Source organism: Cyprinus carpio, chromosome B22 (assembly GCF_018340385.1).
Source record: "Cyprinus carpio isolate SPL01 chromosome B22, ASM1834038v1, whole genome shotgun sequence".
Taxonomy (NCBI): Eukaryota; Metazoa; Chordata; class Actinopteri; order Cypriniformes; family Cyprinidae; genus Cyprinus; species Cyprinus carpio.
Window position 1 is genome coordinate 14,837,406 of NC_056618.1, and position 16,346 is coordinate 14,853,751.

At 34.6% G+C, this 16,346-nt stretch overlaps 1 protein-coding gene across 1 annotated transcript in view; it reads right to left on the reverse strand.

The window, feature by feature from the left end:
- Positions 1–16,215, reverse strand: part of LOC109079690 (lysine-specific demethylase 4B-like) — a 60,011-nt gene extending 43,796 nt beyond the window's left edge. The window contains exons 1-6 of the mRNA XM_042749508.1: positions 16,059–16,215; positions 12,111–12,513; positions 8,378–8,553; positions 7,814–7,929; positions 7,417–7,609; positions 1,460–1,509 (exon numbers count right to left, since the gene is read on the reverse strand). Coding sequence (XP_042605442.1) covers positions 1,460–1,509; positions 7,417–7,609; positions 7,814–7,929; positions 8,378–8,553; positions 12,111–12,494 — 919 coding nt within the window. The 5' untranslated portion in view covers positions 12,495–12,513; positions 16,059–16,215. The remainder of the gene's footprint in view (positions 1–1,459; positions 1,510–7,416; positions 7,610–7,813; positions 7,930–8,377; positions 8,554–12,110; positions 12,514–16,058) is intronic.
- Between the last annotated feature and the right edge of the window lie 131 nt (positions 16,216–16,346).

Sequence of the window (16,346 nt, forward strand, 5' to 3'; positions counted from 1 at the left end):
TGCATTAAAGCTTGATGACAGTAAATACAACTAATACAACATTAATCATCAAAGGATGAAAAAATGTCCAAATAGGGGGGGAAAAAGACGAGTTGTGGCGTTAAAACGCTGTTGGTGTTTGTATATATGTCTGTTCTCTGTGTGACGTCTCAGTGCTGATCACTGAAAGCCCAGCATCCTGTCGAGTGTTCGTTCATTTGTTTGTTTAAGTGGGACAGGAGCGAGTGTATGTGGGTTATGGTAGCGTTTTGAAGTACAGCAGCCTCAGATCTCAGAGACTCACAAACATCTTCACATCTCACAATCCACACAACCACAGGCAGATGCCAGGGCTTTCCTAGACAGCGGCGCAAACTTTCGGGAGGTGCGGAGAAGATTTTTCTGTCGGATTTTTTTTGGACGTAATTTAGTATTACCTGATTATGGTTTTGTCTGTATGTTTTGTCTGTGTAATTTGGGGCAGGAAAAGACAGGATCAGGATTTTCCCTCTCAGGCCGGAATCGTTCATCCGATACTGAACTTCTGCCATTATTTATACTCAAACCTGTATGACCTTCTTCCTTCAGTCAAACATAAACTGAGAAACTTTACAGGATATTCCTTACACAAATTTATCTTACGATTTCATAAGACGTGAAATACAGCGTGCAGCTCATATGCACTACTGTAATGGTGCTTTTTAGCCATTTTTTACCAAAAGGGCTTATATCTTAAATGTAAGAAAAAACAATGTTCAACAAATACATTAAAGTAATACAATTAATTTATATAAATGCATAAATTATATACATATCAATAAAAATTAATACAATTTTAAACATACATGAAAATATATAAAACTAATATAAACATAGACAATAAATAAAAGTAAACTATAAAAACTAAAATATGTGTTTGTGTGCCCATGCATATATATAAATATACAGAGAGAGAGATTTATAAAGATATCTACATATTTTACATAAATATTTTTATTTTATATCAATAAATACTTAGGATATTATTATATAACATAGATAGTTTTGTTTGTATATATTATGTACCGTTAATACACATAATAATAGTATATAATACTATAAAAATATAGTATATAGTAATAATGTATTTATTATAGGTATTGTTTTAGTTTTATCATTTATATAAAATATTAAAACTTATTTACATAATTTATATATTATATTATATTATATTATATTATATTATATTATATTATATTATATTATATTATATTATATTTTTTGCACCAAAGAAAAAACTAAAAAAAAATCTATTAAAAAAAACTATAAAAAAAAACAAAAAAAAACTTTGGAACAAAACGAGAACAGGTTTCCAACATTTCCGTTTTCACTCCTTTTCCTTTAAGGATTTTATATGTAAATGACCTCTGTTTTGATCACCTAACCTACCATGCTCCATTTCTGCACGGAGACACGCTAACGAACGGATGAGAGGTCTTACCTTGCGCCAGCCGCTCCAACCTCTTGCCGTGCTCGGGAGGAATGGCATACCTGCGGTGAGGAGGAAAAAAACCAAGATCAATTAACAGGATCAATGGAAAAAGACGAGAGGGAAAGACACTTGAGGGACACGCAGCGAGACGCCGCTGTGAGAATCGCTGTCTGATCATCACACAGCCCTCAAAATCATAAAACACACAGAGAACATTTCACCCCTATTTCACATTCACCAGTCACACGCTAGTTTAAAGACAAAGTACTCAAACGTCACCGAGACAAAGCCTGGAAAATTACTGCGTGAGAGCCAATTTATTTCGGCTAATCGGCTCAAACACGCGCAATGCTAATACTGATTGTGCTGTGCTGCTTAATTTGAAATGATTTTGCTGGAGAAGGAAGCAGCACAATATCTTCTAAAGGTTCAATTCGCTTGACGTTGTTATTGACGTTGTCTGTATTAGCCTAATTATTTCCTCAAGTTTCCGGAGAGCCGAAACCCTCCCGAGGCCTCGAACGCAAATGTAAATCCGGTGCATCACCCTCCCTTGGGCTCCAGCTCCAAAATCACACATATTCACAATGAGGGGAACGTGGCTTCAGGAGGGTTTTGAGCAGCGTCGCACTGCCCTCTTATGGCAGCAGGAGGCAAAACTGGGATTTTATGGGCGAGTGGCACTTTCTAGTTAAACACAGGCCAATTTCACAGCAGTGGTTTTCTCTACACAAGCGCAGGATCATCTGAAAGTCAACTGAATACCAAGTGGACGGATTAAAGGTCTGTGTTTGTATGCAGCCGATGGAATGTAAAAGAATAGGTTTGTTTTATTTTACAATGTGTTGTTGCTTTTACTGAAAAGTTATAGGAGAAAAAAGTACAAGATTTAAATAAACTATTCCTCCTGAACTCGATGACCCTGGACTTGGCGCATATTTTAGAAACAGTGCCATTGTGTTGGCACCTTCATGTATAAATTACTCTACTAGCAGCCAATCACAAAGTACTCATTCTTGCAATCAAAAACATTTCAAACCATTGGAGAACAATTTATTAAGTGCCCGCAGGGATCTTGAGACTACTTAAAACTTTCATGCAATGTCTTAAAACGGCACAGGACGCTACAAAACAGAAGGATGCCACTAATTGGCCTCCACCCGCAAACATGAATGCTAATCAATTCCTATGACATGCATGTGTTGCATATATTGGGAACTGCTCTGAAACACCAAAGATGGAGCCAGTGGGAAATGAATGGCTGGCTGCAAGCACCCAACTCTAAGGACACTAGCAGTAATAGATTCAATTTGGTGTTTGAGGTGCCACCACAAATCAATAATAATTAGATGGCTCTTTCTCTCCTCTTCTTGCAGATAAAAGCTGGATCTGGTGGGAGCTGTAATTAAGGTATGAATGCTTCCTGCCAGCCGGAGTATCCTTACACCCCACCAACCCCGCCAGATCAAACTGACAGTAACTCTATCTGGCAACCTAAAGTTGGTTTATTCGATCTGGAACTGTCTGTGGAGGAAGGCAAATATTGACGAAAATCACACCAGGGGCACCAGAAATGAAGGTAAATCCGAGGCGCTTGACTTGGTGTGACTGTGAACGCCCACTTGGAGGAAAGCCTCCAGTTTCTTTAGGTTCCTCTAGTACCACCGGAACGACGAAATGAACACAAAGCGCCTACTAAACACCGTTTGAGATTTTGATACAAGGGTACTTGGGTGCCTGGGCGTATGTAAGGGACGCATCCCATTTACCTTGTTTACGGCCCATGAAACAGTTCCGTACTTCACTTCCCAGATGCAATATCTTTGCAATCCCACAACAGCAACACAAAACCCCTACCTGCCAAACAGCGTCGACACCACTGGCAGCGTTAAGGTTTTATTTGTCATCATCTTGGAGAGGACAAGAACAAGAAAACAAGCAATAAGAATCAAGCTATCCTCTCAGCTGCAGCACTCCCTTCTCTCAGCGATTATTTCCGGCAGCATGCGCAGCACTTTGGGCCACTCCGCAATCTTTAAGAATCTGACACTAGATCTCAGGAGGCGGCGAGAATTATGACTTTGATGGGAGGAGAGTTGGAGGCGAATGAAGTTAATTTCACAGTGGCTGAACAGAGGGTTAGGCAAACAGCTACCACACACACTTTAACATACTGTAATTACCAGAAAAGTAAAACGGATTCAATTTCAAAAGCAGAAGGGGGTGTTTGGGTGGGGAGGATGAGTGAATGCATAGTTGCATTAAGCCGAGTTGAAGGGTGAGTAAATTTTCTACTCTTTCCTTTTTTCTGAGCATGAGCCTAGCCGTTCTCCTCTGTGCGTAAAGTTAACTTGAGATAAGGCCTCCGGAGAGCGGAAGAAAGAGAGAGTGCTTAGCTAGAGACATCAAGAGCTAACACTTCAGAGAGATATGAGGACACAGAAGAAATGGAGACGGAGAGATACTCAAGAGAGCAAGCTAGACTTATGCAAGGCCTCTTAAAGAATCACAGTTTTGCACCCTTATCCATTTGGACACCTGTGCCTACCAGAGCATGACCGAAAAACATACTAAGACCCTTTCAACACAATTCATATCAATGCATTAAACTCTACAGAGACAAGCATCAAGCACTAGCATTAAATATAGCCCTGATGCAACTTTTAAATAAGGGGCTCTTGATGTTAACTCTTGCATTTACTATTCACAGTTTCATTTGGGAACCATCTTTTGATCAGGGAACTAAAAGTCGTGTGGGAAGTCGTGACCTAGTGGTTAGAGAGTCTAACTCCTAACCCTAAGGTTGTGGGTTCGAGTCTTGGGCCGGCAATACCACGACTGAGGTGCCCTTGAGCAAGGCACTCAAAAACCTACGCACAACAAAATTAAAACATTATTTTTAACATTAAAACTTTGGAGTTAAAGAATAAAACAATGTTTCTTAAAGAATTAGGAAGTTTTTAATTTTTGATTTTTTTTTAATTTTTATGTGTTTTGTGTGTTTTTTTGTTTCTGACTAAATTGTGAGGATAAAAATGACTCATGTTTGACAAAAACACATCTTACCAGAGGCTTTTTGGTACAAAAAGCACTAGTCGTTGTCTGTGCACTTTTATAGAAGGATCTGACAAAATAAAGTTTATGAAAAACAATTTGATTTTATGAAAAATGAATTAGTTTACAATCTTGAACAACTGCAAGAGGATTTGTTTGCATTTTCTATTAACCTCATAGATAAATAGAATTCAATTTCTGAAGTATTTTTAATACCTACTTGTGACCAATGCATTTCAACAACTTTCCCAGTTAACAAATTTTAAGTGCACTTTGTATAGATTGCTCTCACAATAAATATAATATTATAACACTCAGCATCATAAAAAAAATATGAATGAATACAAATGAATTCACTTAATAAACTTGGCTTTTCAGTCCTGGAAAATACTCTCATTTTGTGGGAACCCTGCAGTTTACTGCGAACACTTCCTACTTTCTACTTCAAATCACAAAACCTTCCTTCCATGATGCGACCTATTACGCTTTTCATCTCATGCATGTTTTGAAGCCCCAATGTTGTTCATTTAACATTTTGACCAGTTTTAAATTAATTTTTACAAGGCACAAAACACCCTTGATTGACTACTGCTTTGCAGCTTGATTAAAAGACACACAGATGGATGAAATATCCCTCTGTACGGCAGCCTGAGATACTGACAGAACAGCTGCGTCTAATGAACGCTCTGTTCAGGGTTTCTTTAAGACAACACAAGCCAAGGGCATCAAGGACTTGTGCCCAAGTATGCAAAACACACTTGCATCTTTCTCAAAAGAGGGAAAAAATGAGGGGATACACCAGGGAGAAGATGCAACATACGAGTGAGGGGGATGTGATAAAAGAAAAAAGTCTTACATGTGGAAAAAAAAGGACACTGAAAGCATGTTTATTTGAACTCTTTCAGCAAAGGAAAGACGCCCAGCCGGAAAATTGTGTATTCTGAACCTCAAAATACAGTATTAAAACCTCTATCCGCAAGAACAGAGAGGAAAAGTCAAGCTGAACTTCAGGGAAACAAACAACAGAATACCAAGTCATTTCAACAGCATTTTGATTTGGATCAAGGGATGTTATGCTTGGTTTTCGTCAACTATTGTCAGTTGTTCTTGTTAAAACCTTGATTTCAATGTACATTTATCCTTCTATCTATTAAATTAAAGCATGACACATATACTTCAGCATTATCTCATTCACATACATCATCCCTAACAATTCTCTGGAGGATTTACTTCACAACCAAGTGCTTCTGAAAAGCTCTGCTCCATTATAAAGAGCCTGTTGTGCGTTTAAATGCGGCAACAGGGAGATACAGTGAGACAAAGCACAAGGCACGATTCATCTCTCTCGATGACATCATCCTGAATGTCTACAGCTGATGTCAATGACAACAGCGCCCCCAAGTGGTCCAAAGCAGATCTACATTTAAGTTCCTTCATACTGCACCCATGGAAGGTTTGTACTGTAAAATCAAGCATAAATCTAGTTTGCTAGACACTTATTGGGCCTAAATGTCATTCAAACTGATGGATCACAATTTTATCATCACAAAACCCATATATGGCAAGCGTCAAGCTATATTTTGGTAAAATACTGCGAAAATGAGCATGTCTCCAAAAAATGACCAACAAACTGCTTTAAATCTTATGAATTCAACTAAATGCACATATCAAGCCTATACACAACATATTAAAAATTACTTCTAAAATATATTAAAAATAAAACATTTCCAGATATATCAATGTAATGTTTTTAACGGCATTTGTGGGATAATATAGTTTACCAAATAAGAAATTGATGCCTAAAATATATTACACAAATATAATTATACACATATACTGAATGCACATGAAAAAAAGACTAGTATCATTTTAACTTTAATGCCTTGTTTTATCTGTAAGTAATGCCAAATAATTTATAAACCTCCAGATACCTTTCAGAGTTTGATTGCATAATTGGTGTTAATAGTGTTAATCGTCTGTTTGTTTACGTCTTTTATTGATTTTTCCAAACATTTCTGCCGTATGCACATAAACTAACAGTCATCACTGATAAGCTACTACTAAACATTGTAGAAACTTAATTTTCTGTAAAGTTGCTTTGCATTGATTTGTATCGTAAAAATCGCTATACAAATAAACTTGAATTGAATACCGAAATATTTTAACAAAATATTGTTAAATGTTTTAATCAATATTTGTTACATAATACTGTTTACAATATACAATTATTTCTAAGACATTTAGAAAAAGTTACATAATACTGTTTACAATATAAAATTATTTCTAAGACATTTAGAAAAAACTAATATATACCTATTGAATGCGGTAATGTGTTGTCGCTCAGAGTGCTTGATTGTTGTTATAGTTTTAGTACTGTTGTCACGTTAGTACTGTTTGCTTATTGTTCTTGATATTTTAAAGGGTTTTGCCAAACATCTTGCCAAAGGACTGCAGTTGAAAATTAGCTGACTGGCTAACACTGGCACATTTACAGAAATGTTGATTAATGTGTGTTTTCCTTATAAATAAATAAATAATACACAAATTTATTGAATGCACGTGAAAAGAAAACATAATTTTAATGTTTATTTAATTTTTAAGTGTGTTACCATAATATATATATATATATATTTTTTTTTTATACTTTTTAATATTTTAAGAGTATATTTATATATAAAACAGAAAATTATTTGCTTTAACATATTACAGGTATACAAAAAATTTACTAAATACACATGAGAAAGAAAATAAATTCAAGTCATTTATTTTGTAAAATACTGCCAAAATGACCAAATCTGATCATACTTTATCACTTTGATCTATTTCATCTGTTAAAAAAAATGGCCAACAAACTCCTAAGAATCTCTTGAACTCAACTAAATGCACATATATGGTGAAGGTAGGATGCTCACCAGGACTTTGGTTGGCCGAAATGCAGGTAGTTGATGCTGTAGAGGTCCATGTCCTCCGTGTGCCAGGCAAAGGTGGTTTTCCACATGCCGAAGTAAAGGTATGGTGTGTTGACACCCTCAATGACGATCCCACACTCCTGCTCTACCATGTCCAGAAGAGTGTTCAGATGGCCGATGTTCCACTCCGTGATGTCTTACGAAGAAAAAACATCATAAACACATGCATATGACTAATCATCAGGGTTATTATAGTATCTAAAAACATTTAAAAAAAATCATATTTGTTTCTTGGTTTTTATTGTTATTTGAATGTAATGAAGTTAAATTTTTTAACGCAAACTTATTTTATAACAGCTAGTTGCCAAGGTAAAACACTAATCATAGTAAAGGTGACTAACCGGGTCATAAAGGGACCCGCTGATGTCGGCGCCGTAAATAGGCGACATAAACGTCAAGTTTTTCCAGTACTTTCTTTCCAGGTCGTCAAAGTCCTTGTGTTGAGGTGTGCAGTACCTAAGATCGGTCAAGAAAATACAAAGTTAAAGTATAAATTAAGCTGAATTAAAGTATAAATTAAGGACCGAAGAAAAACTGGCTGTAGTAAAAGTGCAAACTTTTCAAACTTGGTCTTACATTTACATACAAACATTCACTATTCTGTCAATATTAAAAAAAAAAAAAAAAAAAAAAAAAAAAAAAAAAATATATATAATATTCTATATATATATATATATATATATATATATATATATATTATATATATATATATATATATATATATATATATATATATATATATATACACCACACACACACACACACACACCCCCAAAACAGTGATTTTAATTGTAAATTTTAGTCAAATTACTAGCACCAAGGTCAGATAAGAGAGGACAAACTTCACAAAGAAACCACATTGCATATGTTATAAAAGAATTGGCTTTGATCAAACAAAACATACTTTTTACTATTGGCCAGTTTGCGATATTCTCCGACCGTCATGGACTTCTTCTGGATGTTGTATTGAGTGAAGAGTCCTGATTGGCCGGTCACCACTTGCATGATGGGAGCGGGAATGACCATCTCTTCAATGGTCTCGTAGGAACGCCGCGGCTTCCACTCCTTCGGTGGAATAACCTAAATAACAACACATGAACATTAATAACTGTGATCGACAACTGCACAATTAGACAACTGATGCAAGCATTTTATTGTGTTTGTTTACGTCCTTAGAAAACAAAAAGGACAATCTTGTTATCAAGAATATATGATTAAATGAATTTACAGACCTTTTAATTCAAGGTTAATTTATAAATATATTATTGTTAATTAATAAATAAAATGTTAAAAGAAATGTTTAATTAGGATATGTAGAAATTAGCATTAACCAAGATGGTTAAATGGCATTACAGTATTATGTATCGTAATTTTATGTGGATTCTTTAATTTTAATGATGAGCAAAGAGTTTGGAGAAAGTTGTATACAAAAGATTTTTCAAAGAGATTTTAAAGGTGCAGTATGTAAATTTTATCAGCATCTAGCAGTGAGGTTGCAAATTAAAAAAATAAATAAATAAAAACAAAGTGACGAAACGCGCTCTGTAGAGCAGTTTGTCCATTTAGGGCTACTGTAGAAACATGGAGGCGACTTCCATGTAAGGAGACCCGGTGTATGTAGATAGAAATTGCTCAATCTAGCATAATAAAAACATAACGGTCTTTGTACACCTCTGAAAACATAGTTATGTATATAACATGTTACTTCCTCTACAGTCAAAAATCTGGGTGTTATATTAGACAGTAACTTGTCTTTTGAAAATCATATTTTCCATGTTACAAAAACAGCATTCTTCCATCTTAGAAACATTGCCAAGCTATGAAACATGTTCCCTGTTTCTGATGCAGAAAAGCTAGTTCATGCGTTCATGACCTCTAGACTGGACTATTGTAATGCACTTCTAGCTGGTTGTCCTGCATCTTCCATAAACAAGCTACAGGGCTAGTCCTAAAATGCAGCGGCTAGGGCTCCTTACCAGGTCAAGAAAATATGATGGCAGCTCCTGCTTACCTAACTAGTCTTTTCTACCACGCTACAACCCATTACCCCAATACTACAGTCTCTGCCACTGGCTACCTATTAAGCCTTCCGTATCAGTTTAAATCTAGATTAAAAACACATTATTACTTACTTATGGAAGGCCCTTAATGGGCTTAGCTCCTGCGTACCTAAACTATTTGTCTCTCCTTTATACTACCGTGGTAACGATTTACACAACCCAGTCTGGATCCAGAACCCTGAGAATAGATGATATTCCAGCCCGCTCCCTAATGTCTAACCAGAGACAAAAATGCTGGACATTTGGTAGAATCCACGATCTAGGATGAGCAAAGTCCACATAAAGGACGGGTAGAGCTTTTTCGCGGATTTTGGCTTAACCCCATTTGCAAAGTCCTGGAATAGGGCGCCTTCCTGAGAATGTTCGGGGTTCAGACACACTTTCGCTATTAATCAAAATCTGTTTAAATCTAGATTAAATGTTTTCACACCTCTTTGGCCAAGCCGAGATAATTCAAATACGTCTGATTGCATCTCATAATTTTGAAGACTGCAGTTATATCTGATCAAATGCGCATTATATAAAAAAATTCTTTAACTTTTTTTAAACTATTTAACTAATTTTACTTGGCTGGAACAGCAGCTACGCTACATTAGGTAGCCTCATTATTTGTTCAAAAGGTTCTGTTTTGCCACGGGATTTACATCCCGTGTAACTAGTTTTTTACACAAGCTCCAGTCTGGATCCATGAACACCTGAGAGAAGAGAGGATGCCAACCCCTAAGAGGACCTCAGATGATGCTAACCCAGAGACAACATATCGCAGAACTACCACTTTTTTTTTTGCTATAAAGTTTGATTGCATAAAGTTTGATTGCATCATTTCTGTTAATAGTGTTAATCGTCTGTTTGTTTACGTCTTTTGTTGATTTTTCTGAACATTTCTGCCGTATGCCCATGAACTGACAGTCACCACTGATAAGCTACTACTAACTATATTGTAGAAACTTAATTTTCTGTAAAGTTGCTTTGCAATGATTTGTATCGTAAAAAGCGCTATACAGATAAACCTGAATTGAAAACCTGAATTATGTAATATTGCATTTCTGTCATTAGATCGTTGTAAATTTTACACATTGCACCTTTAAAAAAGTAAATATTATTATTTACTGATATACAACTGTACACACACAATGAAAACAAATAGGAAATTGCTACATTTGATTAAAAAAAAAATGATTTAACATTTTAAAAAAATTCATCTTGTACAATAATGCCAGTTTTTTAAATAGCCAGTGATGATTTGGATATCTACAGTACTGATATAAAGCTAATACATGTATACACATAATTTAATGAAAGCAAATGAGAAAACTGCTCAATTTTGTGATAAATAAATGCTGTAAAAGTGTACTATCATGTATTGTAATTCTGCATCAATTTTGCACATGCATTGCGCATATACTAATTTTAATGTTAAGTAAAGAGTTTGGAGAAAATGCTTTAGATAAAAATGTTTAACATTTTAATAAACAAAATATTGTTCAATAAACTTTTTTTTTTTTTTGGACAATAGTATGATGATGTTTTTTATGATGATGTTATAATAATATTTTTTGTTACTTAATTTTTTAAGAAAACTGCTATATTTTGAGATTTTAATTATATATTGACTTATAATTTGTACTAAATTGAGCTTTGAACTAAATGTAATTGTATTTTACAATGAATGTATTGCGTTATTAACATTAAAAAAACAAAACACTATTTTACAATATTGATGTCATTGTTTTATAAGAATAATAATCCACTTGAGGTCATGTGTGCAAAACTTTTCATTATAAAACAGATAATAACAGTCCTTGATTCTGATTGGTTGAGCTGCGTTCAAAGCTGTTTTCAATTACTCTATAAACATACACCTTTGTTTACTTCTGTGTGCTGCTCGGCAACCAGTTTCTTGGAACCACAACTGATTCTGAGGAACTACATTGTTTGGTGGAAGAATAATGTTTTTATTAATATCATTACACTTTATTTGCTCTGTTTTATTCTGTGAAACCTACGTATATGATATAACCGTTTTATAAAAGCAATAAGCCCCGTGAAGCCGTGGTTTACAGTGAATTTATAACAGCTAAAGGTGTTTTAGGCACGAAGCAATGCCCCTTAGCTGTTATAAATTCACTGTAAACCACGGCTTCTTGGGGCTTATTGCTTTAGTAAATTACATACGTTAACATTAGCTAATACACTGAAATAAGAAATTACAATAAATAGCATTTCTACATCATTTATTCATCTAGTTTTAGGTCAGTGGTTTTAATTATATAAGTTTAACATTTCACTTTGTATAGATTTATTTGAATGAATTATGAATGAGCATGAATTAACAATAGCACATTTATAAATTAACATTAACCTAGATTTATATACTGTCAAAGAGTGTTTATTGTTATTCGTGACAAACAAATGTATAATAAAACTTTACTTTTAAATGTAAATGTAATTATTTTCATTTAATTTAAAATTTAAATATAAACATAAATCAAACTTCCATTTAATTTAAAATTTAAATATAAACATGAATCAAACTTCCATTTAATTTAAAATTTAAATTTAACTTCCATTCGATACCTTTGCCAGACCGGCACGATGAGCTCCTTGGGTCTCAATGTAAGCGATGTACTTCCCAAAGTCCTTGAACTCCTCCATGGTGGGTCTGAAGGTCATGATCTTGTAGGAGTTGGCCGCTGGAGGCGGCGCTGGGGCCGGTGCCGGTTCTGGGATCGGTAGTTCTGGTGTGAGTTCTGGTGCTGATGGTTCTGGCTTTATTTCTGGGTTCAGGGTCGGTTCTGCAGGGGGTTCCTGGGCCGGATCTGAAACCGGTTCCAGGCATGGCTGCGGGTTCGAATCCAGGGTGGGCTGGACTGGAAAATCTTGAACGGCGTCTGCTTGTGAAGTGACATCTGGAGCCGGTTCAGGCTCAGGGTTCGGGTCTGGAGGTAAAGCCGGGTCCATGACTCCAGGTCAGCTAATGCTGCGGACGCAAATACAAAAACATCACAAATCAATAACCACACCACTATTACAATTACTAAGTATAAAAATAACTTTGTTTTTGTTAAATTCACTCAATCATAAATGATTGTTTATAATCAAGGAATAACTTTCTTGTAAAAGCTTAATTTTAAGTTTCAATTTATATTAGTGCTGTCAAACGATTAATCGCTATTAATCGCATCCAAAATAAAAGTTTTTGTTTACATAGTATGTGTGTGTATACTGTGCACATTTATTATGTATATAATAAATACACACACATACAGCATATATTTTGAAAATATTAACATGCATATATTTATATTCGTATAATTCATTCATTTATATATAAATATATTCAAAATATAAACATAACATTTTTCTTAAATGTATACATGCATGTGTGTGTATTTATATAATATAGGTAACTGATGAATAACTTGTCTGTGAAGCTTTTATTTTTAACATCAATATCTCAACATGTACATGTAAACATTTATCAATTTTAAAAAATGAAAAAGCCTGAATGAATGAACGCATCACTATCAGAAACCTATTTTTCAAAGGTTAAAACAACCAAATTCATGTTTTTCAAATTAAACCATTTAAAACCATTTAGAGAAAAACTGCTGAAATGAACTAAAAAGTTGAAAAACTAATAAATTAATTTAAATATGAAACTGAACTTTATTTTGTTAAATTCACTCAATCATAAATTATTGTTTGGAGTTGAAGAATAACTTTACTGTAAAAGTTTTATTTCCTAACATCAATAATTTAGCTTTCAATTTATATGAATGTATGTATTTACAGACAGAAATACAAATACTTAAAAAATAAGTCTGAGAAGAACTAAAATTTTTCTAAACTAAAACTAATATACAGATATTTTAGGTTTTAATTTCTATGAATGTATATGGAAAAGTTTGACAAAAATGACAAAAACAGCCTCAATTCATAATTATATTCAATTTAAACATTTAAAACCTACTGTTCAGGGATAAACTGGCCGGAAATTAACTGAAAAGATGAAAACTATAAACTTACTGATCAATAAAACGAATTAATAAAGTCAGTGAATCATGACTGATAGTTAAATTAAACTCTCATTAAACAGCAAAATATTTATTTTCTAACATACATATTTTAGGTTTCAATTCATATGAAAATACAAGGGAAAACATACATTTAAGGTCCTGTAATAAGTTGCCTTTTCACAAATTTTAATCATTTATATCTTCAATAGTTCATTTGAAAGGCTCTGCAATGTGACAAATTTATTTTTCAAGTACAAATATCTCAATATGACTATTAAAAAAAAAAAAAAAAAACAACAACATTGTTTTAAGTATTTGTAGATTAGTTCTTTAGCATGTAAAAATGTCATGTTATTTAGATTCATTCCAGTGGGAGATGGGTTTTATTTAAAAGGACAAGCCATGAAGAAATGTATATATATAAAAGCAATGTTTGATAAAAAGGAAAATGTATTTATTTATTTAATTAAAAAAGATCCTGCTCCGAACTGGCCAATTACCAAAGAGCCAAAAGCAAAAATCTCACAGACATTATTACTGTCACCGAGCTGAAATCCTCGTCTGACCTGTTGCGTTGCACATGCTTTCATCAGAAACACACACAACCACAGAAATGACGAAAACACTCTACAGCCGTGAAAGAAATAAAACGTGGATCTTTGCATGATTTTGCATAAGAAATCCATTATTGTGCACACCAATAATAAAGATATGCCATTCAATTTACTAATGCAATCTGAATGGAATGAACTGGAATGTTCTAGCAATGGAAATATTCTTTAAAGCACGTTTTGAAACAAAGATGCTATTTTGAAGTAGAGTAATACAAATTTTAAATTAATATTACAGATCTAAAGAGATTATATATATTTTTGCACACAGTGAAGTTGCCAACTATGATACAATAATAAAACGGCTAACTAAATTAATTTAAATTAAACTAAAATGTCTGAAATACACAGAAGAGTTACAAAGATTCTTGCAGCCGTGACGCTTTGCATGATATTTTCTTATGCATAAGCAGATTTTAGTGGCACGTTGCTCAAGGCTTTAATACTCAAATGGCATGGAAATAGCCTACCTTCGTTGCAAACACAGAATTCTTACAAGTAGCTTTATAAAAATTAATATGAATAAATAATGATAGTATCAGTAATAGCTAGAAAGCAAATAGAGGCAGTGGACTGGTTTTCCACTTTGCTTGTCACTTCTTGGAAACACAAGTCGTCCAAACCAAGCAGACGTGCATTAAAACCGATTTCATGCTCTCTCTGCACAGCCACCACCATTTTTATTTGATTATATTTTAATAACTAAACTATAGTCTGCATGGTACCATGAAGATTATGCATGCAGGAATTAAATAATCAATAACTGCATAAAAATTCATCCCAGTTCACGTACAAACCAAGCATTACATCTAGGGCTGAAACGATTCAAATCATTTGTTTAGTCCATTTACTGTAACTACACACAGACCATTATTACTGACGCACAAGTATTGCATCAATTAACATCTTGAAAAGCCAAAAGCTGCACGCAGATTTCTCTCCTGATTCAGATCAGATGACTTTTTCACTGGAGGATGCATATTTTTTTTAAAAACGTCTTGATTTTTTTTTTTTTACAAACAAGCAGCTTTTCACTTCACAAGACATTCACTGATGAACTGGAGTGGTGTGGATTATTGTTATGTTTTTATCAGCTGTTTGGGCTCTCATTCTGACGGCACCCATTCACATCCATTAGTGAGCAAATTATGTAATTCTACATTTCTCCGAATCTGATTTAGAAACAAACTCATCTACATCTCGGATGGCCTGAGGGTGATTACATTTTAGTAAAATATTTATTTTTGCATGAAAATAAATCAATAGCTGCATGCAAAATGCATCGCTTATATATAATTTAATTAAATATTACCAAAGTCTCTGTTACCATAAATATTAGCACACATGCAATAAATAATTGCATGGAAAATTAGATCTGAAATTAGCTTAGAGCGTTTTCTATCACTAACTTTCGCTTGCTTGTAGTTTATTACATATAACAAATATGCTAGAAGCTCAACCATAAAGAGCATCCAAGCATTAAAGAAAACGAAATGACCAAATCCATGCAAAATGCAGGTTAACTTCCTAGTGTTCAGCTCAGCTCAAGTTCAATCAGCATGCGAGATGGAGGTTTAAATGGCCTTTGTGTATGTGTGCAGCCTACAGCAGAATGCATCATGGCTACCAACGCGAAATGCATGGAAAAACCACACGGGAAACGATTAAAAGAACGCATATACATCACATACTTTGACTTACGTGTCAAATGCACGCCCGTATTCAAGTGCAAACGCGTTAGTGTGCTTATATTTCTCACCAGCAGCGATTAAGCTCCTGATTTGACAAGCATATCAACACAGCTGCTCTGTAACATCACAAATAACAATAAAAACTCCTCCAGTGTCCGCGGACTCGACCCGAAAGCGCTACAGAGATAGTAAACGTCGCGTTACCTCCAGCTCTGGGTCGTTTCTTGCTCTTTTTATCGCTGTTTTCTTCCCGATTCTATCCGTTTTCTGGATTTCAAAGGCTCGGTTGTGTTACAGCAGCACTGGGCCGCGTCTCCGCCCACTGCAGCGCGACGTGTGCCGTGATTGGCTGGATCGCACCAAAGCCTAATCTCCCATTGGCTGGCGCGCTCGATTGACGGCTCAACCGGCCTTACACGTTGTGTTAGTGCGTCCTACTATCACGGAAATCACGTATTTCACGTAATAATAATAGCGAGTCTTCCGGTATGA